Here is a 14,371-nt window from a genome sequence, read left to right as displayed (position 1 = left end):
ACTTGTATATATGACTTACAAAACAATTATCGATCATGACGACTTCATTAAGCAATATCGGCGCCTGAAATCATTTGATACGATGGTTGTTATAACTTATTTATAAGTTGAAGTAATTTTGCTTGCTATAGATATGTTTCGTGAGATCATGATGTGATTATGAGGGATCAGAATACAGATGGTCTCGCAGATAGTAATAGTATCTGCGGGAAGGTACATTGTGCAATCTCTATAACTATTTGTTACACTGTAACTGAGTTATGGTTTGTGTTTAGAGCACTATTGTGCGCGTATCAGGTTTCGTTCTAACTGATAATCCCGATAGTAGCAATGTCTGATAACCCCGGTCCACCCAAGAGCCCCATCTCCGGAGAGAGAATGGCGGCCGCTAGTTCCGACCTGGATGAACAATCGAGGCTCCAGCTTGCTCATGAACTATGCATGAACGAGAACTTGGAAATGTCCATGCCAGATCCTAACTCCATTGTTGGGCATGTAAAACAGATTGTCCACAGGTTAGAAGTTGATAAGTTTAAAGTGTTTTACAGAATTGATTAAATAGATTTAATTGTTCGGACGTTGAATTTATTTAGTCTTCCTTTGCTACGATATGATGCTTTTATCATATAATATACAGGGTGGGCCAAAAGTCAGTGGGCATACGTTGGCCTTAATAGCTCAGTCACTGAGTGACCAATTGAATTAATTCTTTCTGGTACGACTTACTTATACTACCACCACTGGTTCGAGGAATTTGTCAAATCGAAAATATAAGAGTTCATTTTTTTCAAATGAAGGTTCATTTTCACATTATTTGATAGTTTGGATAGTCGGAACGAGCTAAATTTTATTGAATTGTGTTTGGCCATTCGAATTACGTTTGTCCTGAACAAATTACAGTTGTAGCTTCTCGTATGGCCGAGATACCCTGTATATATACATATTTCAAATCTGCCCACTTTTTACTAGTCTTATGTACTACTATTTTAAAATGTGATTTGGTTCACATTTTCTTTACTTCTCATTTTCAGGGCATTTTGGGATTCAGTTCGAGCAGGTCTCCAGCAGTCCCCTCCAGACTACGAGCACAGCTTACGGTTAATAGCCGAAATAAAAGGAATCCTACTAGACTTGGTTCCCGCCCAAGTGCAGAGAGCAAAAGACCAGATAAACGAAGTAATGGACATAGAATTGTACAAGCAACAGATAGAGAATGAATCGTTCAACCTGCAGGGGGTTGTCAAGTTTGTGGTGGAGCTAATGTTAGGGCTGTGTGCACCTGCCAGGGATACCACCATCAGATCTATCCTCTCTCAGTCTGACCCTGTTGAAGTCTTTCGCGAGGTAATAATGAGTCTGGAGTTAGGCACTCTGGTTTTTTTTTTGTTGTGAAAAATATACACCATTTGGTGATTCTATCTCATGTTATCTCGTCTATCGTACCTGTTTTTTCCCGATCGAGCAACTTGTCAATACGTCCCTTTTATTTGTGAGAAGGGATTAAATAACTTGACCCCGACGTGATTTACACACACAACCTTCTGATCTAGAGTCAGACGTGCTACCGTTTGCGTTGCGCCACGGAGTCTTATCACTGTACCAATTAATCTTACTAGCAGGAACCCGTCTAACCCTAAAGTGGTGTCAAGACTCGAGAGACTAAAATAAATATTACCTATTTAAATCGCGTTTTTGACACCACTTGGGAGTCCAAATTTTGGGCACTAAAATTCTTATTCCTTGACCAATTTTTTAATTTTTCATGCTGATTTTAAGGCCATTAAAACATTTGATCCAGTCAAAAAAGTTTCAATTGTATATCTTTTACGGTTTTTGCGGAAAATCGAGTTCAAGTTGATGCCGTGATGTCAGTAAAATGGCACGGATCCATATATATAATATATATATATCGTCTCGCTTTATATATAGTAAGATTCCTGTACCGGTTTACTCAAGTAACAGGAAACTAAAACTAGCAAATGCCCAGGTATTTGGAGCGCTAGATCTGATGAGGCTGGACATGGCAAACTACCAGCTAAGGAGCCTGAGACCAGCCCTGCTAGCCAACAGTGTCCAGTACGAGCAGGACAAGTTCAGGAGTCTCCTGGCGAACAACCCAAATACTCTGGATAGAACCAAGATGTGGCTAGCAAGCACTGATAAGAGGATGAGGGAAAGTGGTCAGCCTGTCTCTCCTTCTACTCTCCTCAATAACGCTTTCATTCGCGTCATTCAGGAAGAGGTATGCGACTTAAACATTGTTTTGGTTTAAAAAAAATTGCCTTTCGGTCACCGCCGCGCTGGGAACATGCTGATTTTTTGGGCATAAAAAATTTGTGCGTTAAAAAATCAATCTGCCATCGCCACTCAGCCACTGTTTACCTCACAGTTTCACATGATGATGACAACTTATAAGTTACTCCCTGTCAGGTAGACCCCATACCAGAGACGATAGCTATGGACATATCTAGATTTATAACAATAGCCAGAGAACTGAGCGCCGTGGTATTCAGTGCAGCGACAATCCTAGTTCTACAGACCGGGGTTGGACCTGCTCTACAACAAGATTCTTTCGCTAACAAGGTCAGTCCCTTGTTTATCTGTGCCACTGACCCTTCGGTCCGCGGTCGACTTATCTTGTTAATCATTCGCTCTTGTATACGTTACAATTAAACTATGCGTAGAACCTAGCTGGTTGAAGTCAAAGGGCCATGGCATGTAACCTAGACTGTTTATTTCAGGTACGGGTCACAGTATACCAGCTCTGCTCAGACGAACTAATCTCCCATCCCCGGGACATCCTGCCCAACATCACAGAGAAACTAATCGACATCGTCCGAGAGACGATAACAGCTCGTCCCCTCCGAGACGAGGAATGTCAAAACATTCGTGGAATGTTGTCAGGGCTACAGTCGCCTAGCAACCCCGTTTATTGCTTGCTATGGGAACGTGCCAAACAGTTCTTTACTTCTCTCTGGTAAGAGCACATTCATAATATTTAAGTTCACATAACAGCAAAGATCATCTTATTCTTAGCTGTCATGATTTTAACGTTCAGTTAACAACTTTGAATTGGTTTTATGTCATGTCACTTTCCAATCTAGAATTTAGACCTTGCTACACTTTGATCCTCGCAACTAAACCCTGTTTTATTACAGTAGCGGAGTGGTGGGTTCAGTCCCCGCAGGATTCAGTGTTTGCAGCGCAGACGTCCAGGGAGTAGCCAGCAAATACACTCACCTTGTCAGTTACAATCGGGGAGTGTTCGGTCCGTTCTACGCTGATATCATCTCAGAGATAACATCCAGTCAGCAAGCAGCTATCTCCGCTTCATAACCTTCCTGTGCTTAACATTAAAACAGAGACAGAAACCAATGATTGATTATCACTTTTACGGATGATGAATATGCAGAAAACCATTGTAAATATAGTTACCCCAAAATAATGTTTGCATTTTCGTGATATTTCCGTTTTTTCTTAAATAATTAGCCATTTTATTTAATAATTTCTACATTAATATTGCATCTATATGTATCAAAATTTGTTATAATTTACATCTTTAGCCATCGCTATTTTAACTGTGTCATATCAGAATTTATTTAAGTTCTCATAAAAATGAAAAGGTTGCTGCCCGAAGATAAAATTCATCTTTTAGTGGAACCTATTTCCAACTCCATCACGTTTGCTGAAATTTACATTTTAGTTGGAAACTAAAACATAAGTGGTTCTATAGAGTATAGACTGTATCACTACTTGACCCCTGCCCACCAGTCTCTGGGTGCACCTTACCACCCTCCTAAGTCACCCTACTCGCTGTTGCAGGAGACAACTTATCAGGACCCATGGAGATTACTTGTTGCAACTATCCTTCTTAACAAAACGAAAGGTATTGTCATTGGTGACTGATGGCATAAACTTTGCCACATTATGAGTCATGCAGCAGCTTTTTATCATGGCGCTTATCTGTCTTTTTTCAAACAGCTGAAGAATCTAACTTGAATAGCGAAATCAAACTGGATAATAGATAGTTTAATCCTAATTGACGTAACCCTACTGCAGGAAGGGTGGTAGTCCCTGTATTCACCTCCCTAATCCTCCTCTACCCCACAACCCTACTCCAGGACCCCTCCTCCCTCTCCACTCTGACACAGCTCCTCACCCCGCTGGGACTTCATAACAGACGCGCTGCCACTATTATTGCCATGTCTAGTGAGTCTCTCTATTTTATGGAAAGTAGGTTGGGATCATTGCATACGTCATATGAGTTGTGATAGAACCGGACATGTGCACAATAAAACAACCAATTAAAAACAAACTCAATAATCCATCAGTAATCTATTACAAGATGTGTGTAAATCTTTAAATATAACAAAAACCTTATTCCAGACAAGTACTTAATTAAAGATGGATTGGGAGTTCCCCAAAGAGTTGCCTGGAATCGGGAAGTACGGTGATGATTCTTAAAGGATCTTCTGCTGCGGTCAAACTGACGTGAGTGCTTTTACATGGTTAAGGACCGCTATTATAGTATTACTGCAGCAGGGTTGTGTTAGTGTAAACTCCTTATTAACGGAAGCGTAATTAATAAATCTGCATATTTCTTGACTCCTTAAGTCCTTAAACATTAACTATCTAAATATACATACATATAGTATAATTCAAATAATAAACTATTTTTATGAACAATTGAATGTAAGTTCTTTATTCCTAGTATTAATCTCGTCAGAATAGCTCAAACCATAGCCAATAGAAAAGTTAGCTTTCTTTTAAATGTATCATGCAATGTATTTGTATATTCCTTTTTAGTAAAGCTTTAAATAAAATTTGTACCTAAGCTCTTCAAACATATTTCATTGAAATATTATTTCAGGTAACACCACGAGACAAAAAACTGAACTTGTATATGGAATGGTTGAAAAGTGCCTCCACACAAGAATAACTTGGTGATGGTCGAATTATCTTGATTGGCTGCTCCTATATTCTCCTACTGCACTGGACCCGCACAAATATGTCCGTGTACTTTCATCAGCAATAATGTCGCCTTCAATATCAACTATAGAGCAGCTTGACCAAATGTTGAAGAAATACGTTTCCTCAGATGATTTAAATCTTTAATTCGATCGTCTCAGACCTCTATTTGGTGGTGATCCGTTCGGTTTAGCTCGTTTTTCTCTGACGCACGTTTTCTTAGCTCCCTTCCACAAACAACCTGGGAGATTGAGTTTACGTAAGCGCAATTCCTGCCGAGTGCATCCATTATTTGTAAACAAATTCTCATTTAAATTCCGTACTGTACGATCGTGATCATGTTGTTTACAGTTAAATCTCGAAGAACGCCTATCAAATTAACTCACGGCTCTGTCTGTAATCCCAAGTGCAGAGGATCTGATCCATCTGAGAGGCAGGGCAGTCTTCTGGTATACCGCGCTCTTCAGTGAAGCGATTAAAACAGTCCTCTATCTCACAGTCACAGTCGTACAGATTTCTTCTCAATGCGTTCCTCTCAAATTCTGGAAGGATAGGGTTCCTGGTTTAGGGCACTCTATTGGCCCTACTTTAGGGTTATCGAACAAAAAACTACATTTATGTGCATTACTTGAAATTCCAATCAGTACAATTTACGTTACCTTTCACGTAGTACCATCCTTTACAGAACTTCTTGATCGTCATATCACTCACGGTCTGCGAGTGTAAACAGTTTTTAATTTACTTTTGATTTTACAGCATATTAATAAATATATTCATCGTTACTGTTCATTTTGATATCATTCATTTTTATTACAATTTTTCATGGTAAAATTATAACATCGTATTACGATTTTAACATTTTTGTGAATTCTTCTATAAAACAGTGATGTGCGATCTGATGACCGTTAACGAACTAAATTAAAACTCCAATTTGATATTTCTTACATCGAAATGAAATAGTGCTATGGCATTTTCTTGGTAGAAATCACAACCGTCAGCATCGTAGTTCACTAAGTCTGGTTTTCTGCTCTTTGCATAGTGTAGACTTCTCTGTAATATTATAACGTACATATTTTGGGAAACTATAAATTGCAGTCGTATCAAAAACCACTAGTTTTCCGTGCGGCACTAATAGATAATGCAAGTACCACCAAATAGTCCTACATTTTCTCAATATTATGCAGTATGCCCAAATATTACAATAGGTATAATTTAATTATCAGACAATATTATATTTAGGTACTGTCTATTAGGTACGCTGTTAAGAATCACTTGAAAACAATAATTACCTCCAGCTGTCGACCTAAGGCTCCTCTGAAAACCTCTATGATCGCTATCTCGTATAGTCTTTCGTGAGCACCCACCACTGGCTTTTCTTTCTTCGATCCTTTTGCCGTGTTCTTTTCTATAAAACCCTCCGGCAAAATCTTTGCCTTGACCACTGTAACAATAATTTATTGAGACTTTTAATAATTATCAATTTTAATAGTGAACACTATATAAATATTACGTGGCGATGTACTAAACATATCCGTGCTGGATATCCCGTGATATGAGAAATAGAAAAAGGGTACATGTGCCCTGGAATCTTACACTGGTCGATTAAATTTAAAGTTGTGTTCTAAGTTTTGCAGAGCTGAGTACAGCTTTAGAAAAGAGTTTAACAAGAATTAGTTGAACTTTCTCTCATTATGACGTACCTATCTCAGAGTCACAAAAACATTCTTGGGAAATATAAGCTCTGCAAGCAATTGTGTTCAAGATAAAGATTACAACAACTCTAAGTTCCATTGTCCTGTCCGTTATTTCTGGATATTTACAACTATATCAGATATCTTGGTGTTCCTTGTAATTCTAATTGGTGGAGTATAGTTAGTAGTTAGCAAAACTATACACTGTTCACTACGGGGGAAGTTCGGATTATTAAACTGATAGTGTGCAAAAATATTTTTTCTAACTAGAATAAATGTATTCATCAGTGCCAACTGAACTGTAGCCAGTCGTGATTTCGATTACAATTACGCATTTATCGAACTCAAAGAAATATAGAAAACTAAAGAGTAAGACTAACGTCAACCTGCTAAAAATAGTGTTAAATTCTGCAAAACCTTTTACATAGTCATCAGTGCAAATTTGCGATGCACCGAATGGACCAACAGTTATAGAATATAGTTATACTTCCCGAGCGTGCTAAAGCGTGCTACAGTCAATCTTCAATATTTTTCTAAAAGGACCCCCGGCAGTTGGAACCAACTTGAATCGATGTATTTTCGGACGCTGATTCCGAATCACCCCCATGACAAAGGGTTAAAATGCTCTCCTGGCGAGATATTGGCAAAAAACTGTCTCGATCACGTGATATGACCGTATGGCGTATAAGGAAGTTGGTCTAATTTCTCGTTAGGGTTAGGGTTTCAGCGTATGCTTTTGTTAAAGATTGGGTTTGGATTAGGGTTGGGATCAGATAAGAGGGCTAGGATTTCTAATAGTCATTCAGGGCCAGCTAGGGAACGTGTTTAAAAAGTCATGTGACAGTCGAGTGTAGAGTGATTGATCATCATGATGATCAATCCTATACTGCCAGTCCCGTCGAAATGCGGTCGAACTCGAAGTGTACTGAAAATGAATTCTCATTTTTAACTGCATATATGCAGCTGAAATACATCCTGGAGTCTGGACAAAAAACCAGGTTATAATTATATAAGATTAAGGAACAGAAATATGAACTCAGTTTTCATTGCATCTCGACGGCCACACTTCGAAGGAACTGTTACCTCACCTGGGAATTTGGCTATGAAATTTAGCATGAAAGATTTATCAGAAAAAGCATGGAACGGCAGGTTCAGCGACGATTTAATTCCTTTTGAAATGAAATTTTGCAGAAGCAATCGAACATACTAATTATTAAAGGTTTTTTAATAAGGTTGAAATACAAATTGAATTACGAAGGCTCTAAAATATCAAACAAAATACGGGCCAAACAGGAGCAGTTATTCCAACCATCACGTAGATTTCATTGATAAGACAAATTAGGTTAACAACTGTACTCGAGTCTACCCAGAAATAAATAAAAATTAAGTTTGGACAGTTTTACGGCGAGACCCAAAACGGAACACTACTTCGCAACTTAGAACTGTTACAGTTCTAGGAAACCTAGACCTAGATTTTGACGATTCGGCTGTTATTGTTAGTAATTGCATCCAGGGCTATGATCTTATGTATAAGGGTAAAAAATCTAAACCGAATGTTATCAATATCACGAACACGAACCCGGGAAATAACACACAACAATAGATTCTTATTAAGTAAAGGACAAAAAGATCCCGAAATAGGAGAGAATCTACAGTTCAGATAATCGAGTGAGATATGTAGGGTGTTGAGTGTCATGCCTCTAATCATCTTTGGCTATTTAGTGGACCTGGCACACTCGCAAATACTGACAAAAAAATGCAACCTGGATCGGTTTGCAGTCGAAATCAAATTAATATACCGGCAAACAAAAAAAAGACACGCCTGCAGGCTATCAATATTAAGATTTGTGTATTGATTATGCTATACTATACCTTACTGGGGTCCAGACCCTGCTATACTATACCATGTCCTTCACCATACATAGTGGGACGTGGGGACGCTTTCTATTTTCGTCCTGTTGTTCCTAATCCTAATCTCTTTGGCATTAAGGGGACACCTTCACGCCTCAGATTTCATGAATCTCTGAATACTACTCAGATCAGAAAGCCTTGTACAAATTTTACTGAACCTTAACGATATTTGACGGGTTAAATTTAATTAAATTAGGATTTTGAGATCGACCACGGACCATGTCATCAGTGATCTGACCTTGAATTTTAAATTATTTTTATCTTTCCAGTTTTTGTTAAAACCGTTTTCATATTATTTGAAATATCATCAAATCAAGAAATAGGAGTAATTGTGAATTGTAATTCAATGCATATTGTAATTGTATGAGCTTGATTTCCATACTATTTCAATTAACTAGCATATCAGGAACCCGTATAAGTATAACCCTAAATAGATAAGAAATGTAGTTGTTAAAGCCACAAATTATGTTCGAATAAATTCGGCATTTAAGCTTATACTGTAACTGCAACGGTAAGGGCTGTGGAGGCGGTCGTTATGCCACTGAACTGTAGCTATTAGTTTTCTAATTTGTAATTCAATTGCATATAATTAAATATTCGATATCTACAATTTTCAATTTTAACAATAAAATATACGGTTAATTGCCTTCTTTCTAAAAACTGCAACAAATTTACGGACAATTTTATAACAAATTGTATAATGGGTAATACATTTTTGATAATTTTCCCTAGCTCGATCCAATTTATCAAAAATTTGTAAGCTTACTGATTGGAGCTCATGGTGGAAAATTTGTAGATTCTATTCGTACATAAAATAATAATCGACGATAAATTGATAAACGCGCGTTTATTGTTCATTGTTATACTGCCGATTATCGCACGATATTCGTCGCGCGCGCGATAATCGGACGATAATCGCAAATATGACAATTATCGAGCAATCAGACAACAATAACACGATAATTGGACGATAAAATTTGTTAAAAATAATTTACACGTTTTCTAATTGATACCAATATTTCCAAGTTTTTATAACGTGATTTTATTGTTTTATAATGTAGTGCCGCGCATTTACGTTGGAGTTTTGATATTTTAAAATCGAACTTAGAATCGAGCACTATTGATGATTGAATTTCAGCGCCTGGTAACGCCGCGCCTATAATGCACGCCTATAATGCACCTTGAGACTCACAATGCCGCCATTATTTCAATTTAACGTTTTGTAACGTTGTTCCTGCTGTGACGTCATTTATATTTTGCTATCTACAACAAGCAGGCTGCATGCATGTTTCATAGATACAAATAGTGGAGAATACTATTTGTCATACATTCTCTGCTTAATTCTCTGCTTATTTAAAATTGATTAGGGGTCGTTCACATATTACGTCATCAGCTGAGGGGGGGGGGGGTTTCCAAATGATAACGCTAGTGTAATTTTGACACAATAGCTTGTGTAAAACTGATTACAGAGGGGGGGGGGGATTAAAAATGTTCCAAAAATGGATTACGTAATATGTGAACGACTCCTTACGTAATAGTATGGGAATATCTAAACTAATAAAGTGTAGGCATGTCACAAAGAATGAGAATGTTTGCGGGGCTAACTGTGACCCGGCAGCTGAAACCGCTCGGGGAGAGGAAGCAGCAATGGGAGTGAGTTAACTGCTATTTCATTAAAAATATTGGATATATTCTTAAGTTATTATAGTTATAAAATATACATTTACCTTGGAGCTTAAACTGTGCGATTGTTTATTCAGTGTAAGATTACTGATTAATATAATGATTAATATAATGCTTGTAGTAATAATGTTCTATCTAGGAAGTTTAGGGGGCGGAACCCCTCACTGGTAAATGATAAGGAGATACGGGAGGCTATCGGCAGGTTCTGCCATATAGAAGGTAAGATATCACGGGTCCGTATATAGCCGATTTCGCAGATTTAAGTTACGGAAAATGAGCGGACCTAGCGGCAATTTCGGATAGCTAGCGGAAACTAGCGGAAGTCTTACGGAAGCTAGCGGATGCCTAGCGGACATATATTGCGCGCAAATTCGCCACGCAGCATTATTACCTAGCGGAAGCCAGCGAATACCTGGCGGAAGCTAGCGGAAACTAGCGGTGCACCATTTCAGTTAATAATTAAACTACACTCCATCTGTGATCTGGGTTGCAACCAATCTAAACCAGATTCATCCATGTCATGCATAGAATGATTAAGTCGCACATGATGTACATAAGTGATATTGTTTCATAAAATAAGCTCTTGAAACTAGTATAATAGTGGTTTGTAACACAGAAACTTGATTTATATTCCTTTTCAGGGTCAGCATGCAGTTACGGAGGACATGGTGCGGGAAGTGGGTCTGAGGTATAAGAAAATGAGGGCTGACCGCAAGCATAGACTTGGCAAGGCTAAAAGTCTGTTTCATGATTTTATTCAGCCACTCACCACTATGTTATTTAGCTAAAATGAATAACCAGAAAACGAAAAAGAGCAAAGGTTTTCTCCGAAGGACCAGAAGAGTAAGAACATGACTATTAACACATTTTATTTGAAAAATTGTTGGTAGGCCATATACCATTATAATTTGTACACTAACGTATACCAATTTGTTTTAAATATTACCATACTGAATATTTCAGAACAGGTGTGAAGAAAGATACGTGAGAAATCAGCACATGCAGGTTAACATGATGATGTTAACCTGCATGCTGCAACAACAGCAACAACTACAGCATCGATGCTGTCCGTACCCACATCCGGACCCGATGCAATATTTGTGCTCGCGAGACATTCTTTCATTTTTAATCTGCCATAGGATCATATTTTAATTCGTTGTGTGGACTTTGCGATGCTTGATATAATAATGTTGCAGTAATGAAATATATATGGTCATGACATTCAATGGGACCGTTTTCCCGGATAAAATACTACCATAGTAACTGAGGCCCCTTCCAGCCATTGCCACTGCGAATTTAACCTAAAACCTGCCCAGTTAATAGCGAAGACTGCGAAATTACCACTCCTGCCTAGTAATCTAATTTACCCTGTCCAGATCAGCAGTATATTACACTAAATCCGCAGGTTTTCTCTTAATTTTTTATGTCAAAACCTGCCTAATTAACTAGTGATCCTGCATCAACAGCGCAGGTATTTGTTATTTGGCAGGTTTTCTATTAACTTGGCAGGATTTGCTATAAAATTATCAATCCTTTCCGGATGGATTACGGCAGTGATAAAGTTAAATCGGCAGGTTTTCCATTAACTTGGCAGGATTTTTTATAAAATTATCAATCCTTGCCGGATAGATTACGGCAGTGATAAAGTTAAATCGGCAGGTTTTCCATTAACTTTGCAGGATTTGTTATAAAATTATCAATCCATGCCAAATAGATTATAATGCTATAATCTTATTATGGCAGCGTTAAATTTATAAATTGGCAAGTTTCTTTTATCTTTCTTTTAAGTTCTTAAGTTATTTGGAATTTTGCTTATTTGGCACCAAAACTAAAAGTCAATAAAACCGAGTTGATTAGCGCAGTCAAGAAATTGGCCGGAGTTGATAAAAAGCTGACAACCATGGCACTGAATCTCCAAATGAGAGGTATAGTACGCTATATACTTATATAGTACGGTACCGCAACAATTGACCCCCTCCCCCCCCCCCTCCGACAAATGACCCCCTGATGCAATCTACCCCCGACAATTGACCCCCCATGTAATTACACTGGGGTCAATTCAGGGTTAGGGTCAGGGTTAGGGTCAGGGTTAGGGTCAGGGTTAGGGTCAGGGTTAGGGTCAGGGTTAGGGTCAGGGTTAGGGTCAGGGTTAGGGTCAGGGTTAGGGTCAGGGTCAGGGTTAGGGTTAGGGTTAGGGTTAGGGTTAGGGTCAGGGTCAGGGTTAGGGTCAGGGTTAGGGTTACTGGGTAACACGACTCCTGTCAGCGACATCTGTCCGACAGCGACATCTGTCCGACTCAGGGTACCAGAAAAAACGACATTTGTCCGAAATTGTGATCTGATTTCAATACAACACATTTCCAATTAGAGACGTGATCTGAACTGTTAATTTGAATACGTAACATTGCCAATTTGAGATATGATCTGAGCCATAGTGTACTACTAGTTTATTTTCGACCTAGGCAGGCAGGCATGAAGCAACTGCGTTGTGAATGGCGAGCTCGTAGTCCATGAGAATGTATTGTGGTTGGTAGCCCCAAGGCCTCAGAAGCCCAGGTGTCTATCTCCTCGAACATGTTGCGGTAGAGGGTCGTCGATTTTCCAGGAATGAGTCCTTAGAAGAGGGGGAGGTGCCAGCCGTCAGGGAAGAGTCCGTGGACTGTGAAGAGCTGATGGAAGAGATTAGGTGCGGATTTGAAGGTACCGTTGGGCGTTGACTACGCAATGCTCCGCGTCCACCATATGATCTGCGTTCTTAGGAGTCCCCCAAAGGAATGATCGACGAGTCTGTTCGTCCCATCCAGAGTCCCAGAGCATCATTGGACTGTTGTCGGTAGAGAGGATTTAGTTTGCAGGAATGGATAGCGTTTCCAGATCTCTCGGGTCTGTTTGCTGCAGATCTGGGTCTGTTTACTGAAGATTGGTTGCCATTGTGGATTGCGATAACTGATCTCCATACGGCTGCTATCCTATATGTACTCATGTAGGCTGTGTCCTGTGATGTGATCGACAGCTTGTTAGTGTACGGCTAGCACAATCCTGTCCTTAAATAGTCAATCACGTATCGATGGATCAGATCTCAATGGATCAAATCAGCATTCGAACAATGGGAGCAACGTCACGAAATTACCCGTGAGTTTGTGAAATATGAATGTGAACCGAAATTACAATATGATCCGAAATTCGGACAGATGTCGCCAAAAACGACTCCTGTCCGACAGCGAAATCTGTCTGAAATCCCCAATTCGGCTGTCGGACAGATGTCGCTGTCGGACAGATGTCGCCCAATCGGGTTACTGTTAGGGTTAGTATAATAAATATATTTGTTTGGTCAATTGTCGGGGGGGGGGGGGGAGGGGGGTCAATTTTCAAGTATTATATCACTTGCACCGTTTAGCTCCACGTGGTTTCTTAAGCTTAAATACTTAACTGTCCTGTCAAGATAAAGTAAATCACTATCACCTCTCATTCTTAATAAGTTAGTAAGCAAGCATCTGATCATTTTAAAACAGTCACCTCCCAATTTAGCAAGTTCTTACATCTATATTACAGTCTACACCCTTCAATAATGAGATAATATGTTTGGCCGGTAGAGGGTCCGCAGTAGTCCCATTACAGCATTACCTCATTACCTTAGCATTGCTGTACAGTGTACAACTACTATAAGAGTATAAGATATACATCCTTCACCAAAACTGGTTTGTCCGCTTTCTATTACTAATTTTCCGCTGAAAGTGCCACATCAGTGATCAATTAATATTGGTAAATAGCAATAATTTGAGTTATAGGTTGACCTCCCACTTAGAGCATATGTGGGAGGTCAACCTATAAATTATAGTACGAGCTATTTCCAATTCGTGAATACGAATTTCGATTAAGGTCCAACTTATTAAGTGTCACTTTAACGTGTGACAAATTTCCGATCAAATATCTCATAATCTGAAAATAACTGCATATTTAGAACTATTATATTAATTGTAATTGAAGATTCTTTCAGAATCACTTCATTCACTAAATCTTACAATGTGAACAATGAACAGGTAGAGGCACTGCAACTGAAAAAGTGCTGTCCTCACTACTTAAGAACATAGCAATCTAATCTAAAAATGGCAACCTAA

The 14,371-nt window shown here is 38.9% G+C and overlaps 3 protein-coding genes across 3 annotated transcripts; 2 read left to right on the top strand and 1 right to left on the bottom strand.

Moving 5' to 3' along the window:
* Positions 1-188: 188 nt before the first annotated feature.
* On the top strand, positions 189-3,564 carry LOC134826640 (T-complex protein 11-like protein 1). Its single transcript, XM_063839096.1, has 6 exons — positions 189-515; positions 1,032-1,344; positions 1,988-2,242; positions 2,431-2,583; positions 2,742-2,977; positions 3,159-3,564. The coding sequence occupies exons 1-6, from the start codon at positions 331-333 to the stop codon at positions 3,334-3,336; spliced, it is 1,320 nt and encodes a 439-aa protein (XP_063695166.1). The 5' UTR covers positions 189-330; the 3' UTR covers positions 3,337-3,564.
* Positions 3,565-3,615: 51 nt separating this feature from the next.
* LOC134826763 (methyl-CpG-binding domain protein 4-like) lies at positions 3,616-5,823 on the top strand. Its single transcript, XM_063839259.1, has 5 exons — positions 3,616-3,623; positions 3,723-3,886; positions 4,060-4,209; positions 4,387-4,491; positions 4,871-5,823. Exons 1-4 carry the CDS (start codon positions 3,616-3,618, stop codon positions 4,452-4,454), a joined length of 390 nt encoding a protein of 129 aa, XP_063695329.1. The 3' UTR covers positions 4,455-4,491; positions 4,871-5,823.
* LOC134826641 (uncharacterized) lies at positions 4,305-8,424 on the bottom strand. Its single transcript, XM_063839097.1, has 6 exons — positions 6,669-8,424; positions 6,258-6,409; positions 5,914-6,018; positions 5,628-5,682; positions 5,355-5,510; positions 4,305-5,209 (listed from the first exon to the last, which is right to left on the bottom strand). Exons 1-6 carry the CDS (start codon positions 6,757-6,759, stop codon positions 5,112-5,114), a joined length of 657 nt encoding a protein of 218 aa, XP_063695167.1. The 5' UTR covers positions 6,760-8,424; the 3' UTR covers positions 4,305-5,111.
* Positions 8,425-14,371: the final 5,947 nt, after the last annotated feature.

The sequence above is a fragment of the Bolinopsis microptera genome, chromosome 2 (genome assembly GCF_026151205.1).
Source record: "Bolinopsis microptera isolate Bmic1 chromosome 2, MBARI_Bmic_1.0, whole genome shotgun sequence".
NCBI classification, from domain to species: domain Eukaryota; kingdom Metazoa; phylum Ctenophora; class Tentaculata; order Lobata; family Bolinopsidae; genus Bolinopsis; species Bolinopsis microptera.
The sequence above is the reverse complement of the archived record's forward strand: the minus strand, read 5'-3'. Positions and strand labels throughout refer to the sequence as shown.

Bases quoted from the DNA above. Each gene is read 5' to 3' on its own strand.
- LOC134826640 (XM_063839096.1), top strand. From the start codon at position 331: ATGTCTGATAACCCCGGTCCACCCAAGAGCCCCATCTCCGGAGAGAGA. The intron at 516-1,031 runs GTTAGAAGTTGA...TCTCATTTTCAG, and splicing joins GTAAAACAGATTGTCCACAG to GGCATTTTGGGATTCAGTTC. The intron at 2,978-3,158 runs GTAAGAGCACAT...GTTTTATTACAG, and splicing joins CAGTTCTTTACTTCTCTCTG to TAGCGGAGTGGTGGGTTCAG.
- LOC134826763 (XM_063839259.1), top strand. The intron at 3,887-4,059 runs GTATTGTCATTG...ACCCTACTGCAG, and splicing joins CCTTCTTAACAAAACGAAAG to GAAGGGTGGTAGTCCCTGTA. The intron at 4,210-4,386 runs GTGAGTCTCTCT...ACCTTATTCCAG, and splicing joins CACTATTATTGCCATGTCTA to ACAAGTACTTAATTAAAGAT.
- LOC134826641 (XM_063839097.1), bottom strand. From the start codon at position 6,759: ATGGAACTTAGAGTTGTTGTAATCTTTATCTTGAACACAATTGCTTGC. The intron at 6,410-6,668 runs GTACGTCATAAT...TTATTGTTACAG, and splicing joins TTTTTGTGACTCTGAGATAG to TGGTCAAGGCAAAGATTTTG. The intron at 5,511-5,627 runs GTAACGTAAATT...CTATCCTTCCAG, and splicing joins AGGATGGTACTACGTGAAAG to AATTTGAGAGGAACGCATTG.